The sequence below is a fragment of the Pongo pygmaeus genome, chromosome 23 (assembly GCF_028885625.2).
Source record: "Pongo pygmaeus isolate AG05252 chromosome 23, NHGRI_mPonPyg2-v2.0_pri, whole genome shotgun sequence".
In the NCBI taxonomy this organism is placed as follows: domain Eukaryota; kingdom Metazoa; phylum Chordata; class Mammalia; order Primates; family Hominidae; genus Pongo; species Pongo pygmaeus.
Genome location: NC_085931.1, coordinates 26,640,860 through 26,662,210, shown reverse-complemented (window position 1 = coordinate 26,662,210; position 21,351 = coordinate 26,640,860). Strand labels below are relative to the sequence as shown.

Genomic DNA, 21,351 nt, shown 5'->3' with positions numbered 1-21,351 from the left:
TAGCATTAGGAGATATACCTAATGCTAAATGACGAGTTAATGGGTGCAGCACACCAACATGGCACATGGATACATATGTAACAAACCTGCACATTATGCACATGTACCCTAAAACTTAAAGTATAATAATAAATTTTTTAAAAAGTTTAATTGAAAAAAAAAAAGAAAATGCGTTAGAGAGTAACATGATATGTTAAACCAGACTATTTTAGAAAGAAAAATAATGGTGAATTCATTAATTGACTTTTAAAATTCTTATTTTCAATGAATATTGGAGTGATTTCCATAGTAAAAGCTTATTCATATCTAATGCTTGTAGCAACTTTAGTTTTTATAAGTATGTCAAATTTGATCATTTATTATACTTTTTGATAAGGTTTATGTGTTATACTTTGTTGCCATGAGTGGATGAAGAACTTTTCTGTAGCCTAAACTAGAAGACACAACAAATGTAGGCCCATTATTACACCACGTGGGTTTGAGAAATAAAGAATATTATATACAGTGTCATTGTCATTGTGTACCTGCTCAGTTAGCAGGCAAGTTAAAGAGCATGATGAATTCTTGTAGTATAATGGTATAAGTCCTTCTGATGTCTTGCATGAAAAACATGCAGTAGCATTTAGTACCTTCTTTGACATTGATTCCTGGGTGTATGAGTTGCTCCTCTCATTTTAGATCACATTTATTTTCATCATTTGGCATATCCACATTGATATTGACACTGTTTATTTCAGTAATACACACATGATGCATAATACCTCTGTTATTTCTGACTGTATATTTTCTGGACGCTTTTATTCCTATTTTCTTCATTGTATTTCCTCATGTTCTTGTCCCAAAGACACAAACTGTAAAACATCAAATCCTACACTAGTGCAGGCAGGAGGATACAGCTTGATGCTAACACTGCATGAATGTATGGATAACTTTATCATATTTACATATGATGGATTATATATTTATTTTGCTTTTCAGTGTCTCCTCAGAAACAATCGGCATGGAAGGTACTTACTCTTTCATTTATATTTTGAATTATTTATTGCATAGCGTATGAAATATGTATCATGTATTGACTATTTTGTTTCTCTTTACATTCAGGGTATATTTAAAAAGAAAGTTTCTGTTTTGAATATTGCCAGAAGAATAATGGGTGGTCGGAAATCTGGAACAGGTAATTTGGCAATACACATTTAATGTCATGTGCACTCAAGACAGAAGAGAACGTCCCACCCCTGAATAGATCAGTGGGTTGTCATTGAAAATGCACTTCCTGATTCAGCAGGCCTGATATTGTGCATTTCTAGTAAGTTCTCAGGTGATGCTGATGCTGTTGGTCCTTGGCCATGATCTTAGTAACAAGATTATAGAGTTCCCTACATTGAATTTGGATAGAAGAACCACTGGAAAACAGTTCAAGACATAAGAGGATTGGGGGACAGCATAATTTTGCTCTTATTTCAGAGCATGTTTGTATGGAGAGGGGAAGGAGAAAGAGAAGAAGTAATAGAAATTATAGATGTCAGATGGTACTGCTAAAACCAGAGGGAGGAAGTTGTCATAATAACCCATAAACACTGGAGAATGAGAAACAAAGTAGTAATTATTTTCATCAAGAAAGAGGGATTGCAAGGCAAGAAAGAGGGGAAGGAACAAGTTATTTTGGTAATTTTGGGGTTTCTGCTGAGGAAACCTGAGTGAACTCACTTCAGATGCATTTAGAATGTTTGCATACCAGAAGATTTGATTTCTGACTGCTCCGATGACTACTGAAATCAGGAAGGAGTGCTAGAGTTGGGATAAACCACAGTGCCTCATTCCTGTTTATTAGTATCAGACATCAAACATATATTTTTTATTAGTTATTCAAATGAGTTAAAATTTAATATGAATATATTAGCTTTTTTCCATAGTGCTGGTTTTTTCATTAAAATAGCTATTTAGTGAAAATTCTTTATAATACAATGAGATTCCAGAGCAGACTAATTTTGCAGACAAAAATAACATTAAATGGATTAATTGAATCCTAAAATGGTTACTTTCAATGAATATTGGACTGATTGCCAAATGTATAAGTTTATTAATATCTAATGCCTGGAGCAATTCCATTTTGTATAAGTATGTATATTATACTTTTTGGTGGGGTTTATATATTATACTTTCTTGCCATTAGTGGATGAAGAAAATTTCTGAAGGCCAAACTAGAGGATACAAGAAATGTAGGCAGATTATTACACCACATGGGCATGATAAATAATGAATATTATCTACTAGGATTCACCAACCATATATCCAAGCAGATCAATTCAGGACACTTACACTGAAGAGACGTGAAGTGTATGTTCAACTGAAGTGTCATTGTAATTGTGTGCCTTCTCAGTTATCGGACAAGTTAAAGAGCATGATGAATATTTGTGTTATAATGGTATAAATCCTTCTGATGTCTTGCATGAAAGTCATGCGGTCACAGTTAGCACCAGCTTTTACACTTGTTTCTAGGGTTATGATTTGCTCCTCTGATTTTAGATCACATTTCTCCTTCTTAATCTGCATATCCACATTGATATTAACACTTTTTTTTAAGCAATAGATGTGGTGCATAATCTCACTTTTTAACTTGTAACTGAATGTTTTTTGAAGACTGTATTCCTATTTTTCTTCATTGCATTTCTATCATGTTACTGTCCCAAAGAAACAAACTAGAAAAACATGAAACCCTACACTAATACAGGCAAGAGTATTCAGTTTGATGCTAACACTCGATGAATGTATGGTTGGCCTTACCATATTTACATATGATTGATTATATATTTCTCTTGCTTGTTAGAGTATCCTGAGAATCTGCCCACCTTGAAGGTAATTACTCTTACATTTATATTTTTAATTATTAACTGCATTTCCTATACCAATATACATCATGTGCTAATCATTTTGTTTTAAAACCCATTCAGGCTACAATTGAAAATAAAGATTCTGTTCTGAATACAGCCACCAAAATGAAGGATGTACAAACATCCACACCAGGTAAACTTTCCATCGTAGATTTAACTCTGGGAAGAAGTACATTAATCCATCTGTAATGCTCATAGTTTTTCTATTCTCAATTATTTCACTTTTTATGTTTTATTTCAGGATTTCATCTAAATAATGCAGCTGTTATCATTTTTATTTATGTTTTCAAAAATGGGATTTACATGCATAAGGAAAATATATTTTTAAAACATAAGGTTTTTGTTTTTTTTTTATTTGGAGACAGAGCTTTGCTCTTGTTGCCCAGGCTGGAGTGCAATGGCTCAATTGTAGCTCACCGCAACCTCTACCTTCCTGGTTCAAGCAGTTCTCCTGCCTCAGCCTCCCGATTAGCTGGGATTACAGGCATGCACCACCATGACCAGCTAATTTTGCATTTTTAGTAGAGACAGGGTTTCTCCATGTTGGTCAGGCTGGTCTTGAACTCCCGACCTCAGGTGATCCTCCCAAAGTGCTGGGATTACAGGCATGAACCACTGTGCTTGGCCTAAAAATAAAAGGTTTTATTCAAATGTTTCTACTTTTACATTTTGATACTCTGAAGTTTCCAATTTGGAATTTCAATAGTTTTTAGTGATTTAAAGAGATCAATTTTGACACTGTAAAATATTTGTGTTGCTTTAAAAGTCAATTCAAATTATGGCCACTTTGGTCTCATATATTGTGAGGCTGGTTTGTTATTAGGGGCATAAAGACTTAGGATTGTTATGTTTTGTTGATTAACTGAACCTTTTACTATTGTGACATGAGCTTTGTTATTTATTGCTGGATTTTTTTTTTTTTTTTGGCTATGAAATCTACTTTGGTATTAATACAGCCACTCCTGCTCAGCTGCCTTTGGCAACTGTTAGCATGTATCTTTTTCCATCCTTACAACCAATTTGTGTCTTTACATTTAAAGTGCATTTCTTATAGGCAGCCTGTAGTTGGGTCTTGCTTTCTTGCTGAGCCTGACAGTCTGTATTATAGTTGAGGTTCTTAGACAAGTGTCATTTATCATGTGATTATTGATACAGTTATGTTTGTCTAGTAGCTGTTTGATTGCTATTAGTCCCAACTGTTCTTTGTTCCCCTTCTTTTCCTGCTTTCTTTTAGATTAGTCAACTGTTTTTTATGATTCAATTTTATATATATTTTTGGGTTTATTAATGATAACTGTTTTGCTATCTTAGTGTTTAGGATTTTTAGTATATAATTTTAACTTATCACAGTTCACCTTCAGTAATATTATACATCATAGATGGTATAAAAATGACAATGATACATTTTCATTTTTTTCTGTCCCAGACGCTTCCTGAATCTGTGGGACTGTGGTTTGTATTAAGGGTTAGAATATTTTTGGCCATTTTTTCTTTAATTTTTTTTCTGTCTCTTCTTTTTTATTTGGGGAGTTATCTGTTAGCTGCTTGAAAGTTTCTTGCAGTTTATCGTGTCAAATTTAGGAATTTTTCCTTTGTTATCTGTAATTTGTGTTTATTTCCATCCACTATAGTTTTTACTTCTGACAGTGTAATTTGCATCTCTGCAAGTATGGTTTATTTTTTTTTTAAAAAAAACCTTCCCTGTTTCCACTTATTGTCTTGAGTTTTATTTGGAGTACAGAGATTTACTTATAATCTTTCCATTCTTGCTTTTATATTTGGGGTAATTCCTCACTCCTGAGGCAAGACCTTTCTGAATATTCATTGTCCTGTGAAGCATGTGGTATTTTGGCCTGGCTCATGGGAATGGACCCTCTTCCAGTCATTGTGTGAACCCCAGACATAGTTTCTGCTAATTTTCTTTAACCGTTTTTTAAATTTTATTTTCCATTGTTCTTAGGAAGTTTCCTAGCACACAAGCACTTTTCATTACTCCACTAAATACCCAAGAGGGAATCTCTGCACATCTCCAGGATTTGTTTCCTGTACTGCTTTTTTATCTCCAGTTTTCTGTCCTGTGATCTCTATCTGCTTTAGTTTTACTAGCCTCTCAGCTTCATCACCCTAGCTGTATGTCAGATTTTCTCCCTTTGTCATGGCCTCGAACCTCTGTCAAAACTCTGTCAAAAGAGCTGGGACATTTGTAAGGCCTGCTATATTTGTTTTCTGTCTTTCAGTGATCACCTACCATCTTCATTGCCTGAAGTCCACTGTGTTGAAAATCATTGTTTAATGTATTTTGTCTGTTTTGTTTTTTATTCATTCAGATAAGATGAAAAATCAGTATCTGTTACTCCATCAGAGCTAGTAACAGATTGCAGCAGAGCTTCAGCACAGCACATGCTGCAAACTGGCCAGAGTGCTTTGCTTTCCTCTCTGCTTAACTGCTTCTTTCTCATCCTTCATTTCTCAGTGTAGCATCTCTTCATCAGGGAAATCTTCCCTGGGTGAAGTATAGATCAAATTATCTTATACAATCATATAACTATTTTTTTTTTTTTTACAGGACCTATCTGAGTTTATAACTGTCACCTTTTTATCTTGGTTCTTCACTATACTTTAAGCTAAAACAATAGCAGAGGTGTTGTCTTATCTGCAGAGCTTATTATAATATCTTCCACCTTGTAGGCACTCAATATGTACATACTTGTTCAGTGTATGGATGAATACATGTTAAAAATGCACAGTCCTTTATATCCAAAAATCTACTCATGTATTTTATCTCTATTTTGTTTTTTCCCAGTTACAGATTGTGTTCACCTATTGAAAATTAAAAATACATCTTGTTTATGTAAAAGATCAATAGAACTTAAGGATAATCACTGTGAGCAACTTAGAGTAAAAATTCAAAAAATGAAAAATAAGGCTAGTGTACTACAAAAGAGACTATCTCAAAAAGAAGAAATAAAATCACAGTTAGAGCATGAAGCACTTGAATTGGAAAAAGAACTCTGTAGTTTGAGGTATGACCTAGTTTTAAATAAATGTTTGACCTATTTATTTTATATTAAAGACATATAAGGAGAAGTTTTGTAATTGCGAACTTTCTAGGATTTAACAGGGAAGAAAGCTTCTTAATCTTATGGGGTGTGAAATTATTGGATATAATATCACAAGTTCTTGATTGTGAATACTTCTCTAATAATTAAATGCATATTCTTTTAAATCATAGTTTTAATGGCTGTATAGAATTTTATGCTTTGGAAATCTCATTATTTAATTGATGAATTGAATTTTAGGTTTTAAAAAGTTTTTGTAATAATGCTACAAGGAACATCTTTTATATACACATAGTTTTCTACATTTCTAATTATTTACTTTGGATAAATTCTTCTGGTTAAAGTACAGAAACTTTTTTAGATCTGTTTAGATCTTTGATCAATATTTCTAAATTGTTCTTAAGAATGTTTATATTAATTTATAATTCAACCAACAGAGTATAAAACAGATATTTTTCTTTACCCAGAATAATTATTTTAAAAACTATCAGCCAGGTGCAGTGGCTCACGCCTGTAATCCCAGCACTTTGGTAGGCTGAGGTGGGCAGATCATGAGGTCAGGAGTTCGAGACCAGTCTGTCCAACATAGTGAAATGCTGTCTCTACTAAAAATACAAAAAATTAACCAGGTGTAGTAGTTGCACCTGTAATCCCAGCTACTCAGGAGGCTGAGGCAGGAGAATCACATGAACCTGGGAGGCAGAGGTTGCAGTGAGCCGAGATTGCACCATTGCACTCCAGCCCAGTGATAGTACAAGACTCCCTCTCAAAAAAAAAAAAAAAGAAAAGAAAAAATCCAGTTTTATTCTTAATATGCAGGGAATAAAAAGTAAAATAGAAAGTGATTACTGATTACCTTATTCAACATCTCTGTCTCTGCTATGTAGATAAAATTAATTCAGTTTTATGCTGAAGACATGTATTATTCTTTATTGTTTAATTAAATATTAGATCTTGTGTTGTTCCAAAACAGATTTTAAAATTGGTTATAAAATACATACTAATCAACAGGATAGACTGAAAGTGTTACCCAAAAAACAATCTTAAAAAGTGTAGGGTAACATATTACATTCTTAACCTAGTCTTGGATTACAGTAATCTGCTGATATATGTTTCATAAAGACATCGAAAATGCTATCTTACAATATAAATTATGTTTAGGGATACTTGCAATGAATGTTTCATGAAGATGAAAATGTATTTCTAGTGAATGTATGAACTTGTTTATAAAAAGTAACTATGTTAATTAACTAAATGATTCATCCTAATTGAGGAGTAATTACTGTGTGAAGAAAAGATAATTTTTATCTTGTAACTTTATTGAATAATTTTCAACATCCTTTTTCATACTATTTGCTAGAGTTACTAGTAACAGAAACTTATGCAGGATGTTCTTTTATCAATACATTTCAACTTATACATGTCCTTTGGATGAGATTGAGGTGAGAAATTAAAAACATGAGAACTAGAAAGAAAAATAGTATTTAAGAACATAGAAACTTTATTAGGATAATAAACCAATGTATGAATGTTTTATTTTCTAATATCAACAAAGAGAGTCAAACTCTGTAAGATATTTGAAGAGATTTATTCTGAGCCAAATATGAGTGACCGTGGCCCCCGACAGCCCTCAGGAGGTCCTGAGAACATGTGCCCAAGGTGGTCGGGGCGCAGCTTGGTTTTATTCATTTTAGAGAGTAATGAGACATCAATCAAATACATTTAAGAAATACATTGGTTTGGTTCAGAAAGGCAGGCCAACTCAAAGCTGGGGCTTCCAGGCTATAGGTAAATTTAAACATTTTCTAGTTGAAAATTGGTTGAGTTTATTTGAAGAGCTGGGATTCATGGAAAGAAATGTTCAGGTTAAGATAAATGATTGTGGGGACCAAGTTTTATTGTGCAGAGAAATCTCTCAGCAGACTTCAGAGAGAGCAGGTTGTGAAATGTTTCTTATCGGACCCAAAAGGGTGACTGGCTCTTAGCTGATTATGCCCTGGATCTGCATAGAAAGGAAGGAAAACAAAGGGGAAGGGCAGTTGTCTATAGAATATGGATTTTTCCCACAAGAGACTTTGCAGGGCAATTTCAAGGTATGGCAAGGAAATATATTTTGGATTAAATATTTTCTTCCTTGTCTCATAATGTTATGTCAGAGTCAGATTGAAAAGCAAGTCACAATATACAGGGTCAAATAAAACCCATCTGATAAGAATCCATGGTTTGTAGAGCATGACTCCCGGGACCCCTTAGGTAGGAATTTGGGCAAGATAATAAATTACAGCTTAGTCCTCACTCATAAGATAAATTCTAAGATAATTATATTTACAGATTTGCCATACAGCAAGAAAAAAAGAAAAGAAGAAATGTTGAAGAGTTGCACCAAAAAGTTAGGGAAAAGTTAAGAATAACAAAAGAGCAATGTAGGACAGAAGCTGATGTGACAAAACAAATTAAACTGGCTCTCAAATCAGCAGAGGTGGAATTGAAGACAGGAGGAAATAATTCAAATCAGGTAAATTAATGTTTGGTAAAACTTCATATTTCTACTCTTATTAATATTACTTATAATATCTCTTTCATTTAATGTATATTATTTAGGCCTAAACAATCCCCAAATTTTATTTCATCTTAAAAATGAATCATGGTGGGCCGGGCATGGTGGCTCACGCCTGTAATCCCAGCACTTTGGGAGGCCGAGGCAGGCGGATCACAAGGTCAGGAGATCAAGACCATCCTGGCTAACATGGTGAAACCCTGTCTGTACTAAAAATGCAAAAAAAAGTAGCCAGGCGTGGTGGCGGGCGCCTGTAGTCTCAGCTACTCGGGAGGCTGAGGCAGGACAATGGCGTGAACCCAGGAGGTGGAGCTTGCAGTGAGCCGAGATCCCGCCACTGCACTCCAGCCTGGGCAACAGAGTGAGACTCTGTCTCAAAAAAAAAAATAAATAAATAAAATAAAATAAAATAAAATAAAAAAGAATAATGGCATTTATAGCTACAATTATTTATAATAAATCTTGAAATATTTTATTTTAGTTCAAAGGCCTTGTGAAAACAATGCTATTCTATAATATATACTTAATGATATTGTAAGTATTTTGTTCCTAGTGACATAGTTCAGCATATTTTCTCCTATTTCATGTTAATTACATTTCAAATGTTATGGAAAAGAAATAAAAGTTATCACAATAGTAAATAATCTCATGATTTTCTAAAAAGAGCTTTATAAATTTAATTTTCTTGACTTTTGGTGTCTTGAAAAGGAAGATTATTTTTGTATGTATATATCTACCTCACAGAAGTTACTGATTTGTTGGAAGAGCACTAGGAGTAGAGTCAGAAAAGCTGGAAAAAATCCTGCAGCTTGCTTATATTTTTAACCTTTTGCTATAGAATTATAACTAAATGAGTTCATTGATTTGTGTGTGTAAAAGTGCTTAGTACAATGCCTAGACTTATCATTTATCAATAAATGTCATTCTTAAAACTGACCATGACAATATTAGAAAAGTAGAATAGATATCCTAGATATTTTAGATATTTTAGAAAAAGGGAACTTAAAGAATTTGGAAAATGTCATTCATCTGTCCAAATATCTGCCAAGCTAAGGCTCTCACTATAGGGAGAGGTATAGTTTAGATGTTAGAGTGTAAACCCAATTTTTTAATGTGGTCATAGTTATTAATTCTTTATGCCTTGCAATTTGTTGTAATGCAGTAAAAGCCTTTTTTTATCCTGAAATTTAAAAAAATTATCTAGTGGTTTCCTTTTTGCTTTCATGGATTCACTGTCTTCAAATAAACTTTTGAACTTTGGGGAATTTATGCTGTATGAGGTTTGAGGTTTTGACTCCACTTCTTTTTTCCCAGTTAGATATCCAGTTATGGCAACCTCTCGTTGTATAAATGTACGGGTTATTATTTAATTTCAGAAGCAATCACAATATGTTATCCTATTGGATACTAGTTACAAGTTTTCTTTGTTTTACTTAGATTTCTGAAACTGATGAAAAAGAAGAAGACCTGCTGCATGAAAACAGCTTGATGCAAGATGAAATTGCCAGGCTCAGGCTGGAAAAAGACACAATAAAAAACCAAAACCTGGAAAAGAAATACTTAAAAGACTTTGAAATTGTGAAAAGAAAGCGTGAAGACCTTCAAAAGACTCTAAAACGGAATGAAGAAACATTAGCAAAAACGATAGCCTGTTATAGTGGACAGCTTGCTGCTCTGACGGATGAAAACACAACGCTCCATTCCAAACTGGAGAAGCAAAGAGAGAGCAGGCAAAGACTGGAAACAGAAATGCAATCATACCGTTGTAGACTGAATGCTGCTCTATGTGATCATGATCAAAGTCACTCATCAGAAAGAGACCAAGAGCTTGCGTTCCAGGGCACAGTAGATAAATGGTGTCATTTACAGGAAAATTTGAATTCTTGTGTTCTGATTCTCTCTCTGCAACTTTCTAAAGCTGAGAGTAAGTCCAGAGTCCTCGAAACTGAGCTGCATTACACAAGAGAGGCTCTGAAAGAAAAGGCTTTGGTTTTTGAATACGTGCAAAGTGAGCTAAAGCAAAAACAGAGTCGAATGAAGGACATTGAAAAAATGTACAAAAGTGGATACAATAGAATGGAAAAATGCATAGAAAAGCAGGAAAGATTTTGTCAACTAAAAAAACAAAATATGTTGCTTCAACAGCAACTGGATGATGCTCGCAACAAAGCTGACAATCAAGAAAAAGCAATACTTAATATTCAAGCCAGATGTGATGCTAGAGTACAAAACCTTCAAGCTGAGTGCAGAAAGCGCTGTCTTTTACTAGAAGAAGACAGTAAAATGTTGGTCAATGAATTGAATCATTGGAAAGGAAAAGAACGCCAGTATGAAGAAGAGAAAGCAGAAAGAGAAGTAAGTATCAAGAAAAATAAGTATTTTTCAAACTTCCTGAAGTAAAATTTAAAGTAATATTTGGTTACAGTTGAATGTTGGATCTAGTTGAATATAAAAAAGGATACATATGATAAATATATCTGCTTAGAAACATTCCTTGTTTCCAGCAAGTCAAAGTTAGAACTGAGAGATGCTTTCCTCTGATTAAAGTCAATGTGTCACTTATAAAATTTTAAGTTATAAAATGTTAATATAGACTAATAATAATATAGTCTTATACTGCTGAAATAATAATTTTAATGTATTTATGTTGCAACATTTTAAGACCATGATCAATCAGATATATGGAAATGCTCATACCTAAAATGGTATTTTGAAATTGATTCAATTAAGTGGGGTACTTTGACAGTTAATTTCAGATTTCCTACATGAACTGAAGGGTATTCCCTATTTCATAATTACTTTTCTTCAGTAGCTTTAAATATGTCTTAGTTGGTAAAATTTTGTTTTTCTTCATGTCAATTTGACTTAAATCTGGAACTATTTCAATCTCAAATTATGTATAGATATGATCATTCTATTCTTTAAAGGCATCTAACTTTACTTATATTATAATATGGGGAAAATGCAGTAAATTTTAGCCAAATCATGTTTGATTTAATCTTCCCACTGGCATTTATAATTTACTTTCAGTTTTTAAATAAAAAATTTGCTCATACTTTTTATTTCAAGGCTCAATTACTATCATTTGGATATAACTTTGTCCAGGACAAAGAGAGGCATAGCTATCTGTGATTTATTAGTTTGACACTGGATCCCCATTTTCAGACTAAGGAGGATTTCAGACTAACGAAGAGTGGCAGGATTCACGTAGAGTAGGAATGGAGTGAGTAGGGAGGAGAGATACAGCAGCTGAGTCAGGGCGGGAGGTGGAGGGCAGGTTACTTAGAGCATCTAAGACCACTGTAATTTTACTTTTCTTCTGAGATACACATCTATTGGAAGAATTTAAGCAGATGATTTAATGTGAGGAACTCTGAGGTTGATTTGAGTTTCTAATAAAAAGAAAGAGGGAAATCATTCCACAATGTATAATTTACTACCATCGGTCTCACCCACATACTCATTTCTTTTTGAGACTTCAGGTTTTTAAGCATTGCAGATTCATCAGGGGAGGAATGACTAGTGGGCTGAAATGTTGTGTGAATAACAATACCAGTTTGGCAGGAAGATAACACCTTCTGTATCCTTAACTGGATTCATTAATACACAGGAATGTGTACACACGAGGAAAAGAAGGTGAATCGGTCTGTGTGGTGATATTTTTCATAGTGTATGCTTTAGAGTTAAATATTATTAATGGTTTAATAATAAGGTGATTTGTAAAATCAGTAACAAAAATAACATCTTATCAGGTAGCTGTGAGACAGCTTCAACGAAAACGAGATGATGTCTTAAACAAACAATCAGCAACAAAAGCTTTGCTGGATGCTTCATCGCGTCACTGCATCTATTTAGAAAATGAGATGCAGGATTCAAGGAAGAAATTAGACCAAATGAGAAGTCAAGTATGTATGAAACTTTGCATGCCAACAGCTGTTAATCTGTAGCTAGTTAACTAATATAAAGTGCTTTGGGGTACTAATTTTAGTGGATGGCTTTCTTTTGTATTTTTATTATAATTAATTTTATTAAAATTTTATAGTGGATGGCTTTCTTTTGTATTTTCCTTATTATTAATTTTATTAAAATTTTATTATAACACACCTATATCTTAATCTCTGGCTTTCATTCTGCCATTTTTTATACATATATTTTTTTCTTAAATATTTAACCTTAGGAAAGTTGAGAATTATGCATCAATTCTCACAGAAGTTGAGAGAGTTTTTTTTTCCTGTTAAACAGTCTATTTTTAATGATTTCTCTGTTGGCATGGTGAGGCAAGCCAGATTAATTCAGAGGATAATGTCTAATGGAATGTTTCAGAAAATTATCTTATTTTTAGTCTCTACTTTTCTGAATGTATAAAGAACCTGTGTATACTTATTTCATAGATTTCAGGTTAACTTGTTCAGAAAGGCCATTTTACTGAATAAATTTTTATTTCGATGAAAATCCTTACTCTCTGTATTGGGCTCAGAGAGCACATTCTGTCTCTATATGAATATGGAGAGTTAGCATTTGCCAACATGTATCTATTTTCTCTTATTTATAGAAAAAGCTAAACTAAAAAGGTGGTTATAGAAGGTCAGCAAAGGATGGGTTTGAGATGTTTGGGTTGGTTAAGTGGGCATTTAGACAACAAGATTTCTCCTTTGGCATGTTTAATGGACATCTTTGCAGTTTAAGATGACGCTTTTAAATTACTTCTCTCCTAATGATGACTTGAGTCTTGCTATTCAGTGAGAGGGTCAATAAGATCCTGTAGGACCTTATTTGGAACTGACTTTGTGGATTTTAATTTTGTTCCTGCTTGTTTTTTAATTTTCTTGTTGTTTCCCTAGAAAGGAAAGATGACACTTAGTTTTAAATATTTAAAAATGTGCAAGTTGCTTTGCTATAATAAAACTAAATGCATACATACAAAAAATAAAATTATAGTTGATGTGGTAGTGTTTGGAATTCAAAATATAAATGCTTAGCATGAGGTAATCCTTTATCTTTCCACATTTTACCAGTTTGTAAGTTTGAATATTTAACTGATAAAATGTAATTCAAAAGCAAGAAGAATGTTGTGTTTTAGTCTTAGAGCAGGGGTCTGTGAACTTTTCTGTAAAGGGCCAGATAGTATTATTTAAGGCTTTGTGAGCCATAAGATCATTGTTGCAATAACTCAGCCCTGCAGTTATAGCACAAAAGTAGCCATGAACAATATGCAGATTGAAGGGGTGTAGCAGTGTCCCACTAAAATTAATTACAGAAAACAGGTAATGGGATGATTTCTCCTAGATTCTGACCTTTTTTAAATAAAAAAGATTGTGATAGTCTAAAATATTTTATATATATTTTGTTGATTCATTAATCTACTTATGGACATTTAGGTCATTTCCAAATGTAATTTTTTAAAATTCTTTGTTTTAGTTTCAAGAAATACGGGATCAACTTACAGCTACTGTAAGATGTATCAAGGAGATGGAAGGCGACGCACAAAAGTAAAATTTGAAGCAGCACACAAAATAACTTAGCAAAAGAGCACTGTAGTATGAAAATTGTATCAGTTATGATAATAAGTATGTCTTTGTGAAGCCAAAAAATTTCATCTGTAAGCTATATTGAAATACATCATTTTTCTACATTCCTGAATTTTGCATATTATCAACAAAACACAGGTAGAAAAATGACACAGTAGCCCAATCATCTACTTTTGCAATCGCTAAGAATTTGTGTAATTATACCTTCAGAAGTTTGTTTAGGATTTACATGATTTAAAAACAATTATGTGTGAGAGTAATTATTTTAAAATGCACATTTTAGGCTTGAAGTAGAAAATGCCATGATGAGAAAAACGATTAAAAAACAGGATGACCAAATTGAGCGGCTTGAGAAAATCCTGCAGCATTCAAGTTTGGTAAGCTGATCTCTTAATTTCTGTCATACTGAAAAGGAATTTTATTTTTCCAGTAGGACGGGTTAAATATCCCTTGTCCAAAATGCTTGGGACCAAAAGTAGATTTTTTTCAGATTTTGGAATATTTGTATATACCTAATGAAATATCTTGGGGATGGTACCTGAGTCTAAACATGAAATTCATTTATGTTTCATATATACCTTATGCTCATAGCCTGAAGGTAATTCTCTACAATGTTTTACAGTAATTTTTTGCAGGTAACAAAGTTTTTACTGTTTTCACCAGAGCCTGTCACATGAGGTCAGGTGTGGAACATTGCAGTTGTGGTGTCATGTCCGTGCTCAAAAAGTTTCAGATTGTAGAGCATTTTGGATTTCATATTTTTAGATTAGGGATGATCAATCTACAGTACAGATGTTCCTTGACTTACAGTGGGTTTACATGATAATGTCTCTTGTTTGACTGAAACATTATAAGTAATATTTGATTTATTTCAGATGCTGCAGGTGTTCAAGAGCTAGATGAAGGTATGTTGCCAAAATTTATGAATTAAATTCAAATCATTGATTTCTGAAATAAACTCTTAAGTAGTGAACGGTATTTCTCTCAATTGCTTGGTTAATAAATGCTACATTAAATATTTTTTCTTACACACATCTAGTGAAAGATGTGAAAACATAAACATTCATAGTGAAGGGTATACTTATGCTTTGTTACTTCATCATGTTCCATAGCTTTAAAAAAAATCTCAAGAAGTCTGTGTATCCCTTTTTTTCTGGCCCTACACTTTTCTTCTGCCACCCCTATAGAACTGTCAGCCTGCACACTGAAACTGTTCTCAGAAAACAAAGGCATCATCAACTTCTCGAGGTTAAGGTAGTGACTTAAGGCTAACAGACCCCACACTCATGTGATAACAATTAGTTAAGTAATTACAGGTCACAAGCAGTCACTTGACCAGTGACATTTTAAATCTCTAGTCATTGACTTTGTCGTTGGTTTACTTTTGCCTCTGGGAAAAGTTGAAAATTCCTTAGCATGGAATCAAAACTCTCACATCAGTGTGGTTCTTGTCAGGTTATTCAGCCTTATCTTTCACCACTTACCATACTCTGCTCCTTTGTTCTAGCATCCAGCCGAACTAGACTACATGGAGCTCCACAGTGATCGTCCTCACCTCCAGCTCTTTGCATTTACTTCTTCCCTCTATCCTACATGTGTTTTCCTTCCCCTTCAAATATCAACCTATGACTTGCCTCTACTAAAAAGCCTACAATATTGACACAAATCTGGGCTAGTATCCCTTCTATGCCTTCCAGTAAGTGGTGTCTTATGCCTGTCATTGTATGTATGACTCTGTATGGGAATTGCCTGTTTGTTTTTTCAGATTATAGCATACAGTTGTTGAAGGGTGGACCGTATCATCTTTATCTTGTTATTCCAGTGCTTGTCCTAGTACCTTAGCACATGGTTGCTGAATACATGAATGAAGAGTGAGAAACCAGAAGCTCTGATACTTAACTGCCGTGATAATGAATTCAGTGTGCAACTATGGGCAAATTATATTTAATAGTAATTGCATATTGTACATATTTTTCATTCTTATTAACACTGATAAACTTTTCAACTTATACTGACTTTCTCTTAGTTAACTGTGAAATCATTTAGATAAAGAATATAATTCTTTTTCATTCTAACTTCTGAATTTAAATCTGAATCCTCTATAGCAGTGGTCCCCAACCCCCAGGCCACAGTCAGGTCCATGACCTGTTAGGAACCAGGCTGCACAGCAGGAGGTGAGTGGCAGGCAAGCGAGTGAAGCTTCATCTGTATTTCCAGCCACTCCCCGTTGCTCACATTATCACCTGAGCCCTGCCTCCTGTCAGATCAGCAAAGGCATTAGATTCTCATAGGAGTGAAAATCCTATTGTGAATTGCACGTTCAAGGGATCTAGGTCACATGCTCCTTATGAGACTCTAATGCCTGATGATATGTCATTGTCTCCTCTCTCTTCACGATGGGACCAGCTAGTTACAGAAAAACAAGCTCAGGACTCCCATTGATTCTACATTATGATGAGTTGTATAATTATTTCATTATGTATTACAATGTAGTAATAATAGAAATAAAGTGCACGATAGATGTAATATGCTTGAATCATCATCCTGAAACCATCCCCCAAACCCCCATCTGTGGAAAAATTATCTTTCACAAAACTGGTGCCTGGTGCCAAAAAGGCTGGGGACTGTTGCTCTATGGCTTCTGCACTAGAATCTACTAATGAGTAAAATCTAAATCAATAACTAGTTTTAAAAGCATAATAAGAATTTGTGCTGGCTGGCTGCAGTGGCTTATGCCTGTATTCTCAGCACTTTGGGAGGCCAGTGCGGGTGGATCACTTGAGGTCAGGAGTTCAAGACCAGCCTGGCCAATATGGTGAAATCCTGTCTGTACTAAAAATACAAAAATTAGCTGGGTGTGGTGGTGCATGCCTATAGTCTCAGTTACTTGGGAGGCCGAGGTGGGAGAATCACTTGAACCCGGGAGGCAGAGGTTTCAGTGAGCCAAGATCGTGCCACTGCACTCCAGCCTGAGCGACAGAGTGACTCCATCTCAAACGCAAAACAAAACAGAAAGAATACGTGCTGACAAAAAAAATCTAAAAGATAATAAAATTGTATTACTAGGCTATTAACATGATATTTTGTTTCCCATTAAATATGTGACATGCAAAGATGTTTATTAAATGAAAATATTTTTGTATCTTTTATGTCTGATGAAAATTTATATCGTGTTTTAAATAATGTTTCTTGGCCTCTTTAACTTTTTATTTTTTTATTATTTTTTTTTGAGACGGAGTCTGGCTCTGTCGTCCAGGCTGGAGTGCAGTGGCATGATCTTGGCTGACTGCAAGCTCTGCCTTCTGGGTTCATGCAGTTCTCCTGCCTCAGCCTCCCGTGTAGCTGCGACTACAGGTGCCCGGCTAGTTTTTTTTTTGTATTTTTAGTAGAGATGGGGTTTCTCCATGTTAGCCAGGATGGTCTCCATCTCCTGACCTTGTGATCTGCCCGCCTCGGCCACCCAAAGTGCTGGGATTACAGGCGTGAGCCACTGTGCTGAGCCTGAATATCTTATTACCTAAATAACTTCCCACTCTGCTCACACCCACAATCTTTCTATAATCCACATTCTCTCCTGAGACAAGAGCTTGGGAAGTTCCATCTTGCTGAGGGAAATTTATATTGTTCAGGAATTCTTTAATAAGGTTTTACACAGTTGGGGAAACCAGGGAAAAGCAGGTTTGTCACTGCTTTGCTGAGGAGCACTGACTCACATGCCTTGGAAGAATTTAGTAAACCTTCAATAGATGGCCTAAGATACTAACAGGGGCCATCTCATTAAGCTACACAGTTATTTATAAATGAAAGTATAATCTAGAACTTACATGTCAAAGTCTTCCACTAAAAAGATGGCAAGTATTTGGCTAAAACTGCAATGTTTGTCCCAGTTGACAAAACTCTAATCAAGTCCCTGCCCTTCTCATTCTGTTTTTCCCTATTAAACTTTTTTTTTTACATTTTAATTTTTCATTTGACAAATGCATATTTCTTCTTTATACCACGTTTCCAAGTGTCACTCTGATATATACCTTCAATGACCAGACACAGGATTGTGGAGATTGTTGTGGACACTCATCCCACGAATAAGGAGACTCAGATAACCTGAACAGAAGGCTCTAGAAAAGAAAGGAAACTTTCTTTTCCTTCCATACAGAGCTTCCTCCCATTATTTCAGTGTACACAAACCAATATCAGTTCTTTAACACAAAAATAAAATACTCAAGATCAAGCAATTGTGAGAGGAATGATCTTTCCAGAAGTCAGTTCTTCTAGCGGCTACCTTCAGCATATACTACATGAATGAAAAGAAGTTGGTAATGAGTAAAACTTTCCCACCTCATTCCATTTCTATCTACCCATTGACAACACCTTCAGTCTTCTCACAAATATTGAGTAGAAACACTGCCAACTCTTCACCTTTATCTGGCTCATTCCCAGAGCCAGGAGAAGATGTGACTTATTTGGTGGATGGGAAATCTTATCCATTGGTCCCATCAAATCCGTTGGTCCACGTTTGCCTGTTAGTAAGGCAAACTTACTCAATGATCAATGAGTACATCTAGTCTCTCTTTCTCCTCTGGATTCTGAACAGGAGGAGTGGAACGCAGATGCAGACCCTGCCTACACTGGTGGGTAACTGACTGTTCTTCAGATGAACTTTTTTTTGTTCAGGTTCTAAAGTCAAGGCTGGGGGAAATATTGGAAGTCTTTTTTGGTCAACAGTAAGCCATAGTTTCTAAATCAGTTTTACAAGGAATAATGTATTTGGATACTGATCTGACCTCTTGTTTTTATTTCTAACTTGGTTTGGCACTGAAAAGGGAGAGGTTTGTTATCAGTCCATACCCCTAATGCCCTGACACCCATGAATCCGTTTTAGTGGAATCCAGATCTCTAAGAAACAGATATAAAATATTTGATTACTATATTTCCAACTATGTTGCTGTCTGTAAGTAGAGTCTGCATACATGTTTCTGGTTCCTATATGCCTAGGGTTTCAGAGCATTACATTTCCATCAAAATGTAGATCCCAAGAATGCCAGAGAGGGTCAGGCAGAGGATAGAACAGACAGTGATTTTCAGATACTGCAGTAGAAAGGTGGATCCACCTCTTGACTGGTACTTGTAACCATGAAGTGTGGGAAAGTAATGACCAGACTGAGTAAATGACCAGAAATTCAAAACTAAGCCACAACAAATTTGTCTATTTCTGCTTTGGTTGACTGCTATCAGGGTTACATCAAAAACAGTATTGCTGAGACCAGTGTTGTGGAGCTTTAACTCTATGTTTTCTTCCAGTAATTTTACAGTTCAGGCCTTCTATTTAAATCTTCATTTGGAGTTGATATTAGTATGTGGTGTAAGTTAAGGGACTAACTTTATTTTTCCTGTGGATATTCAGTTTTCTCAACACCATTTGTATAACAGACTATCCTTTAACTATTGTGTGTCCTTGGCACCTTTGTCAAAAATAAGTTGACCGTGTGTGGGTTTATTTCTGGGTTTTCCATTTTGTTTAGCCAATTTGTCCGTTTATATGCCACTACCATGCTATTTGGATTACAATTGTTTTACAATATGTAATAAAATTAGGTAGCATGCTGTCTCTAGCTTTGTTCTTTTTGTTCAAGATTATTTTGTCTATTTTAGGTCTGTTCAATACAAATGTCAAGATTTTTTTCCATTTCTGTAAAAGAATGGCATTGGAATTTTGATAGTGATTGCATCAAATATGTTGCTTTTGGTATTTTGTTCATTTTCACAATATTAATTCATCCCATCCACAAGCATGAATTTTTCATTTACTTGTGTTTTTAAATTTTTATTCATTGGTGTTTTATAGTTTTTCATATACAGGACTTTTAATTTTTTGCTTAAATTTACACCTAAGTATTTAATTTGTATTGCTATCGTACTTGGGATTTTTTTTAAAATTTCTTCAGGTAGTTTGTTATTTGTATACAGAAACGCTTCTGATCTTTGTTAGTTTATTTTGTATCCTGAAACCTTATTGAATTCATGCATCAGTTCTAACAGTTTTTGGTGGAATACTTAGAGTTTTCTGTATACAGAATCATGTTGTCTGCAATTAGAGATAATTTCACTTATTTTTTTTCTGAGTAGGATGCTTTTATTTTCTTTTCTTGTCTAATTGTTCTGCCTAGGAATTCCACTGTTACGAAGAAAAGAAGTGGTGAGAGTGGTCATCATTGTCTTGTCCCTGAACGTGGAGGAAAAGCTTTCAACTTTTCATTGTTGAGAATAATGTTAGCTAAGAGCTTGTCATACCTGGTTCTTTTTTGTGTCAAGATACATTTTCTCTACACTGAATTTGTTGAGAGCTTTCATCATGAAAGGGTTTTAAATTTTGTCATGTGCTTTTTCTGCGTGTATTGAGAGAATCATATGATTTTTGTCTTTGACTTTGTTCATGCATTTTATCACATGTATTCATATGCATATGATGAAACCACCTTGCATCCAAAAGATAAATCCCACTTGATCATGGTGAATGATTCCATTCATATATTCTTAAATTTGGTTTCTAATATTTTGTTGAAGATTTTTGTATCAGGGTTCATTACTGACATTGGCCTAGTATTTTTGTCTCTTGTAGTGTCCTTGTCTGTCTTTGGTATCAGAATGATGGTAGCCTAATAAAATGAGTTTGGAAATATTTCCTCTATTTCACTTTTTTGAAAGTGTTTGAGAGTAATTACTATTAGTTCTTTAAAGGTTTGTCAGAATTTAGCAGTGAAGCCTTCTGGTCCTATGCTTTTCTTTCATGGGAGGCTTTTAATTTCTGCTTCAGGCTGGGTTTGGTGGCTCATGCCTGTAATCCTAGCACTTTGGGAGGCTGAGGCGGGTGGATTGCCTGAGGTCTGGAGTTCGAGACCAGCCTGGCCAACATAATGAAACCCTGTCTCTACTAAAAATACAAAAAATCAACTTGGCATGGTGGTGGGTGCCTGTAATCCCAGCTACTTGGGAGGCTGAGGTAGGAGAATAGCTTGAACCTGGGAGGTGGAGGCTGCAGTTAGCTGAGATTGTGCCATTGCACTCTACCCTGGGCAACAAAAGCGAAACTCCGCTTCCAAAAAAAAAAAAAATTCTGCTTCAATTTCCTTATTATTTATTAGTCCATTCAGATTTTCTGTTTCTTCTTGATTCAGTCTTAGTAATTTGTATATTTGCGGAAATGTTTTTATTTCTTCTATGTTATCCAAGTTGTTGGCATACAAATGTTCATTATATGAACAATTGTAATCCTTTGTATTTTAGAGTTAAAAGTTGTAATTTCTCCTATTTCATTTCTG

At 34.6% G+C, this 21,351-nt stretch overlaps 1 protein-coding gene across 1 annotated transcript in view; it reads left to right on the top strand.

Moving 5' to 3' along the window:
* Positions 1–20,711, top strand: part of LOC129023613 (ankyrin repeat domain-containing protein 36A-like) — a 132,862-nt gene extending 112,151 nt beyond the window's left edge. Inside the window, exons 71-82 of the mRNA XM_063663411.1 lie at positions 979–1,007; positions 1,102–1,174; positions 2,828–2,856; positions 2,952–3,024; positions 5,695–5,914; positions 8,282–8,465; positions 9,945–10,862; positions 12,260–12,412; positions 13,926–13,996; positions 14,319–14,412; positions 14,911–14,940; positions 15,543–20,711. Of these exons, the coding sequence (XP_063519481.1) occupies positions 979–1,007; positions 1,102–1,174; positions 2,828–2,856; positions 2,952–3,024; positions 5,695–5,914; positions 8,282–8,465; positions 9,945–10,862; positions 12,260–12,412; positions 13,926–13,996; positions 14,319–14,412; positions 14,911–14,934 (1,868 nt within the window). The 3' untranslated portion in view covers positions 14,935–14,940; positions 15,543–20,711. The remainder of the gene's footprint in view (positions 1–978; positions 1,008–1,101; positions 1,175–2,827; positions 2,857–2,951; positions 3,025–5,694; positions 5,915–8,281; positions 8,466–9,944; positions 10,863–12,259; positions 12,413–13,925; positions 13,997–14,318; positions 14,413–14,910; positions 14,941–15,542) is intronic.
* Positions 20,712–21,351: the final 640 nt, after the last annotated feature.